Below are 16,654 nucleotides of genomic sequence, written 5' to 3'. Positions count from 1 at the left end.
ATTTTTTCTGACTGAGATCTAGATTTAATCTTTGCCTGCAGGCCATTTCTTAATTTCAGCATCCTTTGCTATCTGAGGAGGCTGGGAATTTTCAAATACAGCAATTCCTGGCTTCTTCTTATTTAACAGTAAATTTATCTCCTCTCCTGTTTTACTATGAGCAGCAAGAATGCAGGAGGCACCTTCCACACTATGGCAGGAACTTTTCTCAGCTACATCACCTAGTTCTTTAGGTATATTTTCTACTTTGTTATTATCTCTCCTTTGATTACTGTAGGCGGCCATATTGTTAAACTTTCTGCCATTAATTTAACAAGAAAGGCCTTCTCTCATTTCTGAAAACACTTTTCTCCCTTTCCTTTATATTTTTTTAGATTTTATTTATTTTTAAAGAAAGGGGAAGGGAGAAAGAGAGAGACAGAAACACTGATCTGAGAGAAAAACATCAATTGGTTGCCTCCTGTATGTGCCTCGACTGGGGATAGAACCCAAAACCCAGAAATGTGCCCTGACCAGGAATCAAACCGATGACCCTTTGATTTGCCGGACGACACCCAACCGACTGAGTGACACCAGTCAGGGCTCCTTTTCCTTTGAGCTCTTATTCAAAGCCTCCTCAAAGACCATTAAACTTCTAATAGATCCTTCAAAGGGATTTATGCTTCCACTACCACTTTTCACGAAGTCCTCCTAGCTTCTGACCATTTCAGGTTCCAAAGCTTCTTCCCACATTTGACTTCTCATATTCATAGCATCCTATTTCCAAGTACTGGAATTAGTTATCTGCATTAATTATATATAGTACTTTTATCTGTATTTTTACCTATTGCTGTATGACAAATTACCACTAAATTAGTGACTCAGAATAACAATAAACTTTTGTTATTGTATACCATGTCTGAGTACCCTGTGTTGTTCTGGTTCAAGGTATCTCATAAGGTTGCAGTTAAGATGTCACCGAGGACTGGAGTGTCCACTTCCAAGATCAATTCCGCTTGTGGATGGCAAATTGTTGAAGTTTCTTGCCATGTGGACCTCTCACAGATTGCTGGAGTGTCCTTAGGATATGGTGTTGGCTCCCCCAAGAGGAAGTGATACAAGAGTAAGGCTGAAGCTGCAATCAATGTCTTTATGATATAGATTCATGATTCACATACCAGCATTTCCCCAATATTCTTTTTGCTACACAAGTCAGTCATATTCATTGTGGGAGATGCTACACAAGGGTGTCAATACCAGGAGACAAGACTTACAGAGGGCAATACTGGAGGCTAGCCGCCACAGCAGGGGAGGCCTGGGCACAGCTGTGGTGTGCTGATGCTGGCTGGGTAGAGCTTGTGGCCAAAACTGAGCCTGGGTCCGGGTGGCAGTGTTAGAGCGATGTGTCAGGGTGGCCCACTACCCAGACCCTCTTTCCCTAGCTCCTGAGGGTGGATGGAGGTCGGGGCCACCTGGTCTGAGAGCAGAGCCAGAGCTTTACCTTTTTCTCCCCCTACCCCCACCGGGGTCTCCAGGTGCCTCTCTTTAGAAAGGGCAGGGCCCCTGGGCAGGCCGCTGGAAAACCCACTGACAGTCCATGCACCACCTCTAGCATCCCTAGGGGCAGGGACTTGAGCCTTTCCTGCAAAAATGGAAGTGGGCCATAGCCAACCTGATTCCACTGGAGACACCCACGCACCGATAGGACAATTCCACGTTACAGGGCGCCCTCCTCTGGATATCCCTCCAATTAGACACCCAGCGGCCGAGCACGCACCCACAAACTGACACACCCCCACTCCAAGATACCGCCATGGGGCGGTGAGTGGGGCGGGGTCAGAGTGTAGGTTTCTGGCCCCGGAACTACATTTCCCAGAAGGTTGTGCTACACGCTCGTCCGGGTCGGGACGTCAGAGCAGCTCTGCTGCCCCGATGCTCTCTGGGAAATGGAGTACGCTGCCTGCGCGGTGCAAAGGCTCCGGGGAGTAGTAGTTTGCGTCGGGCCCGCGCAGGCGCACATCCGCACAGCGGCCGCTGGGCTGCTCCTTTGTTGTGGCCGTTGTCTTTTTGTGAGAGGCTCGCCCGCGTATCCGTTCGTCCGTCTGTCGGTCTGTCTGTCTGCCCCGGAGCCTGTCTGCTGGCCGCGCTCCGCGCCCACTGGCTCCGGGTGCTCCGAGTGCCTGCGCCCCAGGCCTGCCTGGCTTCGCGCGCAGTCCCCAGGAGGAGGAGTGTGGGGCGCGGCGATGGGGCGTGCGTGCAGCCTGCGGTGCGGGGCTCCTGCTGAGCCTGCCTGGCCCCGACCTCTGCGGGGCGCAGGGCCTGTGTGACCGTGTAGCCGAGAGTGCACGCGCAACCTCGCGGGGCTCCCCTCCTGGCCCCTGTCCGTTCCTGAGCCCCAGGAGCAGGACCCGCTCTCTGGGCCTGGCCTGGGGCCCAGGAGGCTGCACAGCAGCCCACGCCTCCGGGGGACGCTGCCAAAGGCCGCCATGGAGACCCCTGCCCTGAGGCCCTGGGAGACAGGTACAATCGACTTTTAGTCAGTGGGTCTGTGGGTTTGCAATCGGGACTGACACTCAAAAGAGGTCCGGCTAGTTTCCCAGAAGCACCAGCAGAATCAGGCCTCCTGCCTCTTCCCCGTGCACAACCATTTGTTCCCACTGCCTTGAACATGCTAATGAGAGGAAGGGACTAGCTGTGTTTTTCCTTATTAATGGGAGTGTCTGACACTGAGCAGCAGAATTAACCTCTGATGCTGTATAAGGTTGTGCCAGATAGTGGGGCTCGCCCCCCACTCCATCTGAGGCGGCAGTCCCTGCTCTGCTTCTCCCGGGTGCCAGGGGTGGAGTGGTTTTCAGCTCAGTCAGTGCACCTGATGGCTATGGCTGAACAGCCCCCATTTACTCATTTCCCCTTCCCAGCTCTGTTCTCTCAGGACCTTGCTCTTCCTCTCGTAGAGAATCCAGTGAATAAATTGGGTCAGAGTCTCCTGGAAGCCAGATCCGAGGTGAGTGATTGTCTTTTCTTCCTTCTGAACATCTTGTTCTTTATGAAGAGGGTTGGCAGCTTCCTTCCCCTGCCCAGGACCTTCAGTCATCCAAGGCTCCACCCACCCCTCACCCATCTGGGGGCCTGCTCTCCCGCCCTCAGGTAGCCCTGGGCTTGGGAACAGCTCTAGTTGAAGACAGTCCAGGTGATGCCCCAGGAATGCCCTCAAGATGGATGTCCCCAAGATGGATGTCCCTTCCAGCCCTATTCAATTTAACGTGTGGGTCAGCTGCCCAGGACCTGTGTGCCCGCGCTGTGCCAGGAGCTCTCAAGAGTGGTTTTAGTGGAACTCCACCAAGTGGGTCACACGAAGATTACTTGGCTTATCTCCACTTGAAGACCCAGGTGATGTTCGTGGCAGTTGGTCCTTGTTTGGGGGAGTTTTCTGCGGTAGAATCCGGTGTGAAACAGCTAAAGGAGTGGCTGTGTTGCAGCACTAGGGTAAGAGTGATGGCAGGGGGTACATCCCTCTGCTTTTCCTCTGTACTGGGCCTTCATGAAAACCCTGGAGTTTTAGAGGACCTGGGGCACAGCAAGGAATTGACCCTGGGGCCCCTTCAGCCAAGCAGGGCCCAAATCCCTCCTTTTACAGACTTGGGGTTTTGTTCTACCATCTAAACTACCCCTACCCACCATAGTATTTAGAAGGACGTGGTTGATAAGGAGTGCGTGGGGTAGCCGCCTTAGCTTTCTTTTCATTAGTGTTTATAGGATATGTGTTTCCCCATTCTTTCACTTTTAAAAATCTGTCTTTTTGTATTTAAAGTGGGTTTCTGTAGCTGTCATATATTTGGGTCTTACTTTTTAAATTCAATTTGACAGTCTAATTTTTAATTGGAGTTTGACCATTCATATTTAATTATTGGTATGGCTAGATTTATACCTGCCATTTTGCTATTTGTTTTCTATATGTCTTGTAAGTCTTTTTATTATTATTATTATTACTTAAAATAATTTTTTTTCTTAAATGTTTTCTCTTAAAAATTTTTTTTCAGCTACAGTTGACATTTAGTATTATTGTATATTGGTTTCAGAGGTACAGCAGAGTGCTTTTACATTTATATAATTTAAGAAGTGTTCCCACCTACCCCCAATAGGTCCAGTACCCACCTGGCACCATATTATTATAATATTATCGACTATGTTCCTTAGTTGACTTTTTTTTTAACATTTATTTATATTATATATATATATACACATATATATATGTGTGTATATATATTTTTTGTTTTTTAGAGAGAGAGGGGAAGCAAGGGAGAGAAACATCAATGTGTGGTGCCTCTTGCGTGCCCCCAACTGGGGACCTGGCCTGCAACCCATGCATGTGCCCTGACTGGGGATCAAACCTGCAACCCCTCGGTCTGCAGGCTGGCACTCAACCCACTGAGCCACACCAGCCAGGGCTATAGTTGATTGTTTTGTAACTGCCAGTTGTATTTCTTACTCCCTTTCTCACTCAGCCCCCAATCCTTCTCATCTGGCAACATTTAGTCTAGTCTCTGTATCTATGAGTCTGCATCTGAGACTAATACAGAATAATACTGAATGTAAAAACTATTTTTAAGTGAAATCATGGTATTTATCTTTCTCTGACTTATTTCACTTAGTGTAATACCCTCTAGGTCTATCCATGCTGTCGCAAATTGTAAGATTTTATTCTTTTTAATGGCTGAAAATACTTCATTGTTTGTATACATGTGCCGCATCTTCTTTATCCAGTTGTTTATTGATGGGCACTTAGGTTGCTTCCATATCTTGGCTATTGTAAATAATGCTACAACAAACATAGGAATGCATATATGTACCTTTTCAAATTAGTGTTTTAGGTTTCTTCAGATAAATACCTAGAAGTAGAATTGCTGAGTCATAAGGTAGTTCTAGTTTTAATTTTTTGAGGAGCCTCCATACTGTTTTCCATAGTGGCTGCACTAATTTATAATCCCAACAACAATGCATGAGGGTTCCCCTTTCTCCACATCCTCACCAACAATTGTTATTGATTTATTGATGATGGCCATTCTGACAGGTGTGAGGTGATATCTCATTGTGGTTTTAATTTGCATTTCTCTGATGATTAATGACGTTGAGCATCTTTTCATAAGTCTGTTGGCTGTCTGTATGTCCTCTTTGGAGAAATGTCTACTCAGGTCCTCTGCCCATTTTCTAAGTGGATTGTTTTGGGCATTTTTTGGTATTGAGTTGTATGAGTTCTTTATAAATTTTGGATAATAACCCATGGTTGGCTGTGTCACTGATGAATATCTTCTTCCAATCAGTAGGTTTTCTTTGCTGTGCAAAACCTTTTTAGTTTGATTTAGTCCCATTTGTTTACTTTTCTTTTATTTCCTTGCCTAAGGAGATATATCCAAAAAAATATTACTAAGGGCAATGTCAGAGAATTTACTGCCTATATTTTCTTCTAGGAATTTTATGGTTTCAGGTCTTAGAGTTAAGTCTTTAATCCATTTTGACTTTATTCTTGTATATGGTGTAACAAGGTTGTCTAGCTTTTTTTTTGCACATCTATCTTTCCAGTTTTCCCAAAACCATTTCTTGAACAGATTGTCTATTTCCCATTGTATATTCTTGCCTCCCTCGTTGTAGATTAATTAGCCATATAGACATGGGTTTATTTCTAGGCTCTCCATTCGGTTCCATTGAGCTATGTGTTGGTTTTTATGTCAGTACCATGCTGTTTTGATTACTATAGCCTTGTAGTATAGTTGATATCTCCAAAAATTATCGCTGATGCTTCCAAATTTATTCTTTTATTTTTAAGGATAGGGCATTTGTGCATATTACCTAATTTATTTATGTTTGTTTGTTTGTTTAGAGGGGAAGGGTAGAAGAAAGAAAGGGAAAGAAACATCAATGTGGGAGAGAAACATTGATTGGTTGCCTCTCCTACACACCCTGACTGGCGACCCAACAGCAGCCCAGGCATGTGCCCTGACAGAAAATGGAATTGGCCATCTTTTGCTTTGCAGGACAATGCCCAACCAACTGAGCCACACTGGTTAGGGCCAAATTTACTCTTCTTTCTCAAGATTGCAGTGGCTATTCCAGGTTGTCTTGTGTCTTTTTTTATTCTGTTTCTCCCTTAATGCCATCTTTTGGGAGTAAACACATACTATTTTAATAGACTCTTCATTCCTCTGACTTTATTAATTTGTTTTTCCTTTTAGTTACTTGATTGGATGCTAGACATTATGAATTTTACTTTGTTGAGTATTGGGTGTTTATTGGATGTCTTTTTTTTTTTTTAAGGGGAAGGAAGGGAGAAAGAGAGGGAGAGAAACAGATTGGCTGCCTCTCGTATGCACTCCAGTCGGGGACCAAACCTGCTACCTAAGCATGTGCCCTGACCAGGAGTCAAACTGACTGGCGACCTTTCACTTAGTGGAACGATGCCCAACCAACTGAGCCACTGCTGGTCAGGGCTTGGAATTTCTTAAATATTTCTGGGATTTGTTTTGGGATGCAATGTAATTACTTAGTATCACTTTGATCCTTTAAGGCCTGCTTTTAGGTTTTGTAAGGTGGGTCCAGAGAAGCCACAGTCTCAGGCTAATTTTGCCTCACCACTGAGGCAGTACCCTTCTGGGGACTTACTTACTGCCTTGTACAACAGGAGGACGTTCCACTCTGGCTGGCTGGCTGGCACACAAACTACTCCCAGCCCCATGTGAGTTCTAGTGATTGTTCTGCCTCCTTCTTTCTGGTGTTTCTTTCCCCTTGTTTGGGGTGGTTTGCACAAGGCACATGCCCTCAGCCCTGTCACCCTCAAGCGCATCCACAGTTCTGAGTCTGTACAGCTCCCTACGCTCTGGCATTTCGCCCTGCAGAGTTTAGTCTCCTGGTCTCTCCAAACTCTGTCCTCTGTATCCCCACTCCGAAGGCCACAGGCTCTGAGTTCCCGCCCCCGACGCTGCAGTCTGGAAACTAGGTGCAGGCAGGAAGGTGGGGCAGTTGTAGGGCTCACTTTGTTTCCCCTTTCTCAGGAGTCTGTTCTGAACTACCCCTTGTTTAGTATCTGGAAGTCAACCACTGTTTCATATATTATGTCCATTTCACTAGTTGTTTGAAGTAAGAGGGCACATCTGGTTTCTGTTACCCCTTTGTGGCTGGAAGCAGAACACAGAACCCATTTTTTACCGAGCTACTATTCCACGCCTGCCTCTCCTCTGTCCTGTGTCTGTCCTGTCTCCCTCGTCACCTGGGACTAGATGATTTCTTCTCTGGTCACAGCGGCGCCTCCCACTGCTCTGATATACCTCATGCACTGCCTGGCACTCTGCAGGAGCTCCCCCCACCACCCCACTCCTCTCTGAACTCAGTTCATTTTACTGCCGAGGCCCAACGTGCCCACGTCTGTGTCCCCTCCCCCTCCTCCACTGCAGTCTGTCCCTCTTCTAATACCTGAGACAGTAGGAGTCCCTGTCATGATTCTGCAGGCAGCACAGACTGCTGTTTCTTCTCATAGCGGCAGGAGCAGGGTCTCCAACCTCCTGGCGTGCCCAGCCAGAGGGCTATGAGATGGCCACGTGGGGCCCTTTCCTTGCTTTTCAGGACTGACATGCTCTTACCTCATTTCATTCACCCTCCACCCCCGGAGGCCCACTGTCCTCACTCCATTGCTGAGCTGGAGGAACTGAGGCTCAAGGAAGCTTAATGGCCAGACCAGAATGGTGAGGTCAGTTCTTGCTCTGCTTTGATTTTCTTTCTTCATTGAGAAATAATTTAATTTACAAAAACAATGTTTGCTGTGTAATAAGTTAGCAGCCTGTTAACAATCTTCTTTCTTTCCCCGCACATACAATCTCATTTCCCAAGACAGCAGGGTGCTCAGTGTAGACATTTATTCTTCCACATCTCCTTGTTCACATAAACAAACTCAACCATGCACAGACATGGAACTTAAACATATTGTTTCAAAAATGGAATCATATTGTACATATTCCAGTGCTCCTCTTTGTGTTTATTGAGATGTAATTCACACACCATAAAATCCACACTTTCCAGGTATACAGTTCAGTGATTTTAGTATACTCACAAAGTAGTCCAACCATCACCACCATCAATTTTAGAACCTTTTCATCACCCCAAAAAGAATCTCAACACCCATTAGCAGTCACTCCCCACCCCTTCTGCCCCTCCCAGCCGTCAGCAACCACTAATGTACTTTGTGTCTCTGTTTGCTTATTCTGGGCTTTTCATACCCTAATTTAGGAAACCGTTCTAGCCGTTGGTCGGTTGTTTTTTGGTAAGCACAGTACTGTAATATCCAACCTTGCATTTGCTTCCTTATGTACAGGAACTCTTGTTTCTTTGGTGTAAATATCCAAAAGGGTACAGCAGTTCCCACTCCTGCCAAAAGTGCTTTTTCATTGCCGGGTTGCCAGACTTTAATTAGTGTTACTCTGGTAGGTAAAAAGTGTTATCTTATTTTGGTTTCAATTTGCATTTTCCTGATAGGAATCACTAATCTATTTAAAAGTCTGTTGGAAATGTGCATTTCTTCCTCCTTGAATGGCTTTTTTCTGTTTTTAAATTTTTGAAACATTTAAAAGAAAAATAATAACCTATGTGTCTACTTTGCAAATTTAACAGATGTCTAAATTTTGTCATAGTTCCTTCAGATCCTTAAAAAACATAAAATGTTGCAGGTAAAGGCAAAGTGCTTGTCCTATCCTCCCCCACCTCCTTCGCCTCCCGCCTTCACCTGCCCACGACAGGGTCAGAGGATGGCGACCAACAGCAGACACCATGATGGTGTCTGATGGCAGCCTCACACGCAGTAGTAATTCACCACAGTGCAGTGACATAGGTACTATCAGCACCTCGTTTTATAAGCAGGCAGACTGGGCACCCCTCCACTCACAGAGTTAGCAGGAACAAGAGTGGGGAGCACACCCAGGCTGCAGGGCTCAGAGCCTGTGCTTTTATCTGCCAGGTGGTGGCGCCAGATGCACATCGGGTATTTGTAAACTCCGTGTGGTGCTGTGTATGGTTCTAGATGGATGGCTGTGAGCGGAATCCCACTGGGTGTGTTTCCCTCAGCCTGCTTCTGTGCCCACTGCTGTGCTCTTGAGAGACCCCACGGGGACAGGTTTATCTGTTTTCCCTGTTCTTTTCTACTGCTGCACGGTCTTGTTTATATTCCTCCCTACTGGTGGGTGTGCACTTTGTTTCCTGGCTTTTCTTGGTCACTCTAGACTGGGTAGGAATTTCACAGTGGACTTTCGAGGCCCAGGTAACACACCCTCTCAGCTTTACTAGAAACGGTAAAACGGATGCTCCCCCCCCGCCCCACCCCCACACGCCTGCCCAAAGGTGTCTCTTGTTTTCATTTTTCTCAGTGATTTGTCAGCAGAAAATGTAAACTTTCGTGGAGTCAACATAAATCTTCTCTTCATGGTTTCTGGGTTTCCCATTGTGTGTATAGTCTCTGCCACCCAGGGACTCACAGAATTTTCCCCAGATGTCTCCTGTTTAGATCCTTGCTCCACCTGAAGCTGTACCTTGTGTGGCATGAAGAGTGGTTTAATCGTTCTTATTCTTTATGTTGACATTCGTCTTAGCATGGCCTGCCTGTCGTGACAAAATACCATCGACTGGGCTGCTTAAACAACAGAAACTGACTTCTCACGGCTGTGGAGGCTGGAGGTTCAGTGGGAGGTCTCTCATCCCAGCTTGCAGATGGCTGCCTCTTCCCCAGGTCCTCACATGGCCTTTCCTCTGTGTACATTTGTAGAGAGCTTGCTGTCATCCTCTTCTCATTAGGACACAGTCCTGTTGGGTTAGGGTCCACCATATGACCTGTGTAACCTCAGTCACCTCCTAAGGGCCTGTCTTCAAGTCACATTGGGGGCTGGGGCTTTAACATACCAATTTCAGGGAGAGACAGTTTAGTCCACAGCAATATTGATAACTATCTAAAAGTATAAACCACTTTTAGCCCTAAAGGTCAAAAGTCCTGTCACCCAGGGTCCTCACTTTTGCTGACTATCTGGTGAGCACCTGGTAGGCACGAGGCCTCTTCTCAAGGCTTGACAGCCTGTGCCCCTTGCCTGACTCTCGGTGCTGATGTGGATCCAGAGCTTCTCAGGGAATCTGGTGGCCCTGGGAAGTTGGCCTCACACCAGACACTTCCCAGCATCACATGCTTACAAGGTGGGAACCAGGCCTTCCTTCCTTGGTTTCTTCACTTTTATGTCCAACTTAACTAGACCCTAAGTACAGTTTAAGCCAGGCTTCCCTCACACCAGCATCTTTGAAGAGAGAACAGTTAGTCAGCATCCGCTTAGAAAGCAGCCTGCCTACCCTTGCTGCCTGAGGTCAGAGCCTGGGTGGACCTTGAGAGCTTACTTCCTGACAGGGTGAGATCCAGAGCGGGGCTGGAGGATGCCAAGTGTGGAGACTCTTAGGGGCGATAGCCTGAGGCTTCAGAGGGGGTAAGGAGCCCCAGACGGCAGAAGAGCCTGGGACTTCAGGGAAGAAGTACAAAGGGGGTCATTTGGGGCATTTGTGATGCTTGGAACCAGACTGACTACATGGGTGGAGGGGTCACCGTGCAATCAGTGACCAACATTGGAGGAAGGTGGGGGCAGGTCAGGGGTGGGGTGGGCCAGGACTTGGGCCTGGGAGGGCAGAGGAGCAGGAGTTCTGTGGAAAGTAGTGGCTGGCAGGCAGGAAGGATGCAGAGTGGTGCCATTGGTCTCTTAGGCACAGAACTTGCAGATAAGCACAGGGTTTCCTTCCATAGAGTATAATGGTTTTCTGTCTAGGGGTCAAGTCCTTTTGCAATGGTGAGATTCGAACAGGGTTTCTGGGTTCTTTGTGTTATTCTTCCAAGTCCTCTAGGTTTGACACTCTTGACCTCGGTAAGCATAGCATCTTACTCAGAACTTAACAGAGCAACTCTCTGTCCCCCGTGGCATGGGCCCTTCTGGTTCCGAAGGCCAGGTCCAAATGGTGATTCCTGTCCCAGCCATAGTATGTATGTTGGGCTGTACTACAGATGGACAGATGGAGTCTACACACAACCTTCCACGTTTGGGAGAAGGCCACCGAGGTTAACACTTAACTCCCTTGGAAGCATGAACACCATCAGAGTCACTCCCATCCTGGGTAACTAAAAACATGCATGTCATCCCAGGAATCGGTGACTTTCAAGGATGTGGCCGTAGACTTCACCCAGGAAGAGTGGGGCCAGCTGGACTCTCCTCAGAGGGCCCTGTACCGGGACGTGATGCTGGAGAACTACCAGAACCTTCTTGCCCTGGGTAAGATGGCTCCCTGGAGCTCAGAGCCCGTGGTTGGGTATCCTGCCACACGTAAGCGTTACTGAGTCTCCCTTCAGCACCAGCACTGACTGGGGCCGGGCTCAGCAGGGTGTGGTGGTTGTGTTCTCTGTGCTCCAGGCCCTTGCGGCAGGGCTCTGCGGTGCCACTGGCTTCCTTGCCTGGAGGTGTGGCTGGTTACAGCCGAGCCAGAATAGGGAGCAGGTATGTAGGGTCCTGGAACCCAGCCTGCCCAGGAGCTTTCCAAGGGAGATGGAGGCAGGCTTGTGTCCATACCGGTGGGTTCCTCAGAGCTCCTGCCTCAGTTTGGGTTCCCATTCTGAGGCTCCCATCCTTGGGGATGGCACACACCTATCAGTGCAGCCCATGCTGTTCCCGGGAATGTCCTGTTCTATTGGCTGGTTCTGAGGGCCGTAGTACACAGAGCCATGCTGCCTCCTCCCCACCAGCAGGGCCTCCGGTCTGTAAGCCAGACGTGATCTCCCATCTGGAACGAGGCGAAGAGCCATGGCAGGTGCTCAGAGAAGTCCCTGGAGGGGCTTGTCAAGGTGAGAGGGGGATGCAGTGGAAGCATGTGGAGCCCCTGCCCCAGCGCCCCTCTCACCCCGCCCTATGTGGCCCTCCTTTCACAGCCTGTTTTCCCTCCAGAGCCCCCTGCCCCAGCTCCATCTGTGCCTGCTCAGTGACCCCCTAGGCCCCCCCTCCCCCTTTCCTCCCTCCTTCAATGCTTACGTGGAGCACTGGCTGTGTGCCAGGGAACTGTGCTGGGAACGCAGCAGGGGAACAGGCAAAGACATCTGCCTTCTGTTGGCAGGAGGCAGAAGCAACTTTTACATGTATAGAAATATTTAACAAGTGGCGGCCGTCAGATCCACCAAGAAAATGAAGCAGGACGGGCAGGAGTGTGTGTGGATCTGGGTCAGTTTGCTTACCGAGAGAAGGGCAGAGGCAGCCTGAGGGCAGGGAGAGACAGGGAGACGGTTCACAGAGGCGGCTCCCAGGAAGACGTCCTTCCGGATGCGAAGCTGGCAGAGGCTTATTTAACTTCTAAAGAGATGGGTGTACGTCTCAGGGGTAGAGGATGCATCTACAATGGCAAGTGTTCTAAAGGAAATGCTAAGGGGAGGTGGGGTAGGGGAATTCTTCTTCCCCTTTGAACAAGGGACACTTTAAATTTAATTATTGTTTTTGGAGTTACATTTATCGCGGCCGGCACCGACCTGGTTCTTGCCTCTACAGTCTCTCGGTTGATGTTTCAGTAAGTGAATCGTGTCCACGAGCGCTTCTCCTTTCCTAACCCCCGGCTCTATTTTTCGGAATTCCTTTCAGGGGGTCCTTTCCGTTTCTTTCCCTTCCCTCTGGCCAGCTTGTTTGTCTGTCTCTCTGCGTCCAAGCTCCCCCGCTCTGTGAGTCTCTGCTCTCTCTTCCGTGCTTAGGGACCCTTCCGCGTCAGATCTCAAGTGTGGGCTCCGGGGCCACGCCCCCACCTGCTCACAGAAAGCTGTGTTTCCGCTTCTTACAGAATGGGGGCCCAGGCCCGAGGTGCAGGAGGGCTTGTGTCAACAGCGGGGCACCTACAGAGAAGAGCCAGCCCAGGAGTCGCTTGTGGAGGGGCTGGCGAGGTCCTTTCTCCACAGCCCGAGTCCCTGCGGCCGGTGGGCCTGGGAGGGCCCCGCGGCTGTGCCCTGGGGCTGCGCGCCCGCGGGCTGTGGGGACGCTCCCGCAGAGGCGCGCTGGCGGGGACGCGGAGCGGCGGAGGGCGCCGTTCCCCTCAGGTGCACTCCCTCGGCCCAGCAGAGCACAGGCGCTCTCACTCCTGCAGGGGGGGCGTCCCCTGACAGATGTCCCGAGAGCTTCCAGGCCGGTGGGGCTGTGACCCAGCACCAGCGAACGTGCACGGCGAGCAACAACTGCAAGGCCAGTGAACGTGGAAAAGCCCCACCCGCGGACAGGCGTCCGGGTGCCGGCCCCGGGGACGGCCTCTTTGTGTGTGGCCTGTGTGGGAAAGCCTTCCACCAGAGCTCGTCCCTCAGCCTGCACCAGCGGTGGCACGCCCGGGAGAAAGCCTACCGGTGCCCCGAGTGTGGCAAGGCCTTCACCTGGAGGACCAACCTCATCGAGCACCAGAGGATCCACACCGGGGAGAAGCCCTTCCTCTGCGGGGAGTGCGGGAAGGCCTTCAGCTGTCACTCGTCACTGAACGTGCACCACAGGATTCACACCGGCGAGAGGCCCTACAAGTGCAGCGTCTGCGAGAAGGCCTTCAGCTGCAGCTCGCTGCTCAACATGCACCTGCGCGTCCACACCGGGGAGAAGCCCTACAAGTGCGGCGAGTGCGGGAAGGCCTTCAACCAGAGGACGCACCTGACCCGGCACCACAGGATCCACACCGGCGAGAAGCCGTACAAGTGCGACGAGTGCGGGAAGGCCTTCACTTGCCACTCCTCCCTGACCGTGCACGAGAAGATCCACAACGGAGACAAGCCGTTTAAATGCACCAGCTGTGCCAAGGCCTTCAATAACCGTTCACGCCTCACCCTCCACCAGAGGATTCATACGGGGGAGAAGCCCTTCAAGTGCGGCGACTGTGGGAAGGGCTTCAGCTGCCACTCCTACCTGGTCGTGCACCAGAGGATCCACAGCGGAGAGAAGCCCTTCAAGTGCAATGAGTGTGGGAAAGCCTTCAGCTCCCACTCCTACCTCATCGTGCACCAGAGGATCCACACGGGAGAGAAGCCCTTTGACTGCAGCCGGTGCTGGAAGGCCTTCAGCTGCCACTCATCCCTCATCGTGCATCAGCGGATCCACACCGGAGAGAAGCCCTATAAATGCAGCCAGTGCGGCAAAGCATTCAGCCAGAATCACTGTCTCATTAAACATCAGAAAATCCACTCTGGGGAGAAGTCATTTAAATGTAACGAATGTGGTGAAATGTTCAACTGGAGCGCCCACCTCACTGAACACCAGAGATTACACAGAGAAGAGAAGCCCTTTGCCATCCAGTTCAACAAGCATTTGCTGAGCTCGTACTATGTGCCCAGCAGCCTGCTGGACACGGGTGGCATGGCTGTGAGCAGCATGGACCCCATAAACTCACTGGACATGGCAGAGCTCCTGTGTGTAGTTCAGCCCTCAGCCAGCAGGAACTTCCCCCTGGGCAGCAAACCTGGAAATTAACACGGTGTGCTTGTCATCTGGCTTCTTCCCCAGGGTGAGTGGGGAAGGCACACTGGCTCGTAGGTATGTGCTGCAGCAGATACTCTCGACATAGTGGTCGTCCCCTCCTCAGAAAGGGATACACAGTAGGAGATTAGAGTTGAGGGCCGTTTGAGGATGTCCCGTGGTCCTGTTTCCTTTGATGGGTTTGGAAGTCATTGACCAGGGGAATAGATCTTTCATGCAGATAAAAAGGTATGTCAGTCATTGCGTCCTCAGACAAGCTCCTGGCATGATTTTGATCAGGAATTTCATCTGTGAATTGGTATGTTTAGAATAATATGAAGAATTTTTAAAACCTGGAATTATGAACAGTATTACCTCCAAGCGAACATTATTGTATTCCTGGAGGGGAGAGTAACCTTGGATGGTGGGAGTTTGGGAAAAAGTAGATTTCCACTTAAGTGGCTCTACTGCAGAGTCATTTGTCAGAGATGTCACAGATGTCACAGAAGCATCAGAGCAGCCAGGTCCTAACATGCTGGCATCACGCCTGGCCACCGGGTCCATGGTGAAAGATTGGGAACACACAGGTGGGGCCCGGTGCGTCCGGGACGGCGGGTGCAGTGTCGGGATAGGTGTGTGTAGAAGCGCACCTTCACCCCAAGCTGGGGCTGCCTGGTGGGTTTCCCCACGCACCATGTAGCTCAGCTCATTTGTGCCCTGACAAGGGCAAAGCGCCTCCACGACTGCCCCACCCCACCGCCCCAGTTCCTGCAGGGACAGGAGGATGGCATTCATCTGGAATTCATGTTATTTCTACTCAGTTCTAAGCAAGTACAAGATGCCTTCTCAGTGATAGTATTTCACATTTGTATAGAGCGCTGTAGTTTATGAAATGCTTTATAGTATACTTTTTAAATTATAGAGGGCAAAACAACCACATTTCAGAAAATGTGGAATGAAGGAGAGAAAACATCCATAAGTCTTAATAAAACTGCATTTCGCACTTTGATACATTACTTCTGCTTTTTTCATACTGCATTTTTACGCCACTTTAAACATAGTAGATAGTATCACTTTAATCTTTTTTTCCACTTAGCTGCATAGAAGAACTTTTTCCCCAGTGACTGCTCTGTCTTTGAAGGCATAAATCTACATGGAAGCTTAGTATTCTGTTAGCTATTCTTTTGTTGGGCGTTGAGGTTATTTCCATGTTCTTCGTTTTGCATTATACTTCTTTAGCATTTTCTTAGAGTAGGTTTCTAGAAGTGAAAATTTTGAGATAAAGGAAATGGATCGCTTAAGGAATCCTCTCAGGATGTTTTTGATTGTGTATTTGCAAAGCAAAACTGTTTCATTGTGAAGAAGCCAATCTGCAGCACTGGTCAGGGAGGGGCGTCCCTTGCTCGCCCATTCCCTGGACACAGGCACTATTCAAAGGTGGATGTCCAGGCAGTCTTTGTTCAGGGTGTGGGATGACACAGTGATGATACTGAGCCTCTGCCGCTCCATTGCCTTCCTCTGGAGTGTCTGTGAGCTGGCCTGGCATTACGCGGTCCCCAGGAGCACATCACGGCCCTCATGGGCCCTTCCACACATATAGGAGGGCTTGGCACATACATTTTCTATCTTTGTGGGTGCTTTTTTTATGTACAGAGGTTTTTTAATTCTCTGTAATAAGCTATATATATATATATTTTTTTTTTTATAGTTTTCTTCGGCTCTTCGAAAGTCTCTTCCCTAAGCCCTTTTTTAGTTCCATATTTTATATTTAACTCTTAAATCCTCCATCATTCTTGAATTACTTTGCTCACTTTTCTGTTATTATAGCTCCATAATTCACTTTAATATATGGTAGGACCAGGACCACGTTTTAGTAGTTATTTGAAAGTTGTTTTATCTATTCTTCCAGGTGAACCAGGAATCATTTTCTCAGAATTTCTTCATTCCCCTGCATATCTCATTGGGACTTTGATTAGAATTGACTGGTTTATAAAAAAATGAAGTTTCATATAATAATTCTTCACAATCAAAGAATGTGGTAGATAACTGTTCATTCAAATCTACCTCTGACCATCAGAAAAGTTTTACAGTTTTCTTCATAAATATTCTTGTATTTTTCTTAGGTTCATTCTGATTTTGTGGGCTTTGAAAATTGGGTCTTTCTG

General features: G+C 48.9%; 1 protein-coding gene across 3 annotated transcripts; it reads left to right on the top strand.

Annotated features, from left to right (window-relative positions):
• The first annotated feature begins 2,153 nt into the window (after nucleotides 1-2,153).
• On the top strand, nucleotides 2,154-15,500 carry ZNF74 (zinc finger protein 74). 3 transcript variants are annotated; one of them, XM_090291549.1, is made up of 5 exons: nucleotides 2,154-2,499; nucleotides 2,934-2,983; nucleotides 11,183-11,309; nucleotides 11,777-11,875; nucleotides 12,850-15,500. In XM_090291549.1, the coding sequence occupies exons 1-5, from the start codon at nucleotides 2,466-2,468 to the stop codon at nucleotides 14,502-14,504; spliced, it is 1,965 nt and encodes a 654-aa protein (XP_090147675.1). In that variant the 5' UTR covers nucleotides 2,154-2,465; the 3' UTR covers nucleotides 14,505-15,500. The 3 variants fall into 3 exon arrangements, with proteins under 3 accessions (XP_090147675.1, XP_090147674.1, XP_090147673.1); XM_090291548.1 differs by having other exon boundaries at nucleotides 2,898-2,983; nucleotides 11,780-11,875; XM_090291547.1 differs by having other exon boundaries at nucleotides 2,898-2,983.
• Nucleotides 15,501-16,654: the final 1,154 nt, after the last annotated feature.

The sequence above is a fragment of the Furipterus horrens genome, unplaced genomic scaffold, assembly GCF_987537825.1.
Source record: "Furipterus horrens unplaced genomic scaffold, mFurHor1.1.pri manual_scaffold_11, whole genome shotgun sequence".
NCBI lineage: Eukaryota > Metazoa > Chordata > Mammalia > Chiroptera > Furipteridae > Furipterus > Furipterus horrens.
The sequence above is the reverse complement of the archived record's forward strand: the minus strand, read 5'-3'. Positions and strand labels throughout refer to the sequence as shown.

What these genes read in the sequence shown, in the direction of transcription:
- ZNF74 (XM_090291547.1), top strand. Translation starts at nt 2,466, where the DNA reads ATGGAGACCCCTGCCCTGAGGCCCTGGGAGACAG. An exon ending in CCTGAGGCCCTGGGAGACAG is followed by an intron (nt 2,500 to 2,897) that starts GTACAATCGACT and finishes TCCCCTTCCCAG; the next exon opens with CTCTGTTCTCTCAGGACCTT. An exon ending in CCCTGGAGGGGCTTGTCAAG is followed by an intron (nt 11,876 to 12,849) that starts GTGAGAGGGGGA and finishes CGCTTCTTACAG; the next exon opens with AATGGGGGCCCAGGCCCGAG.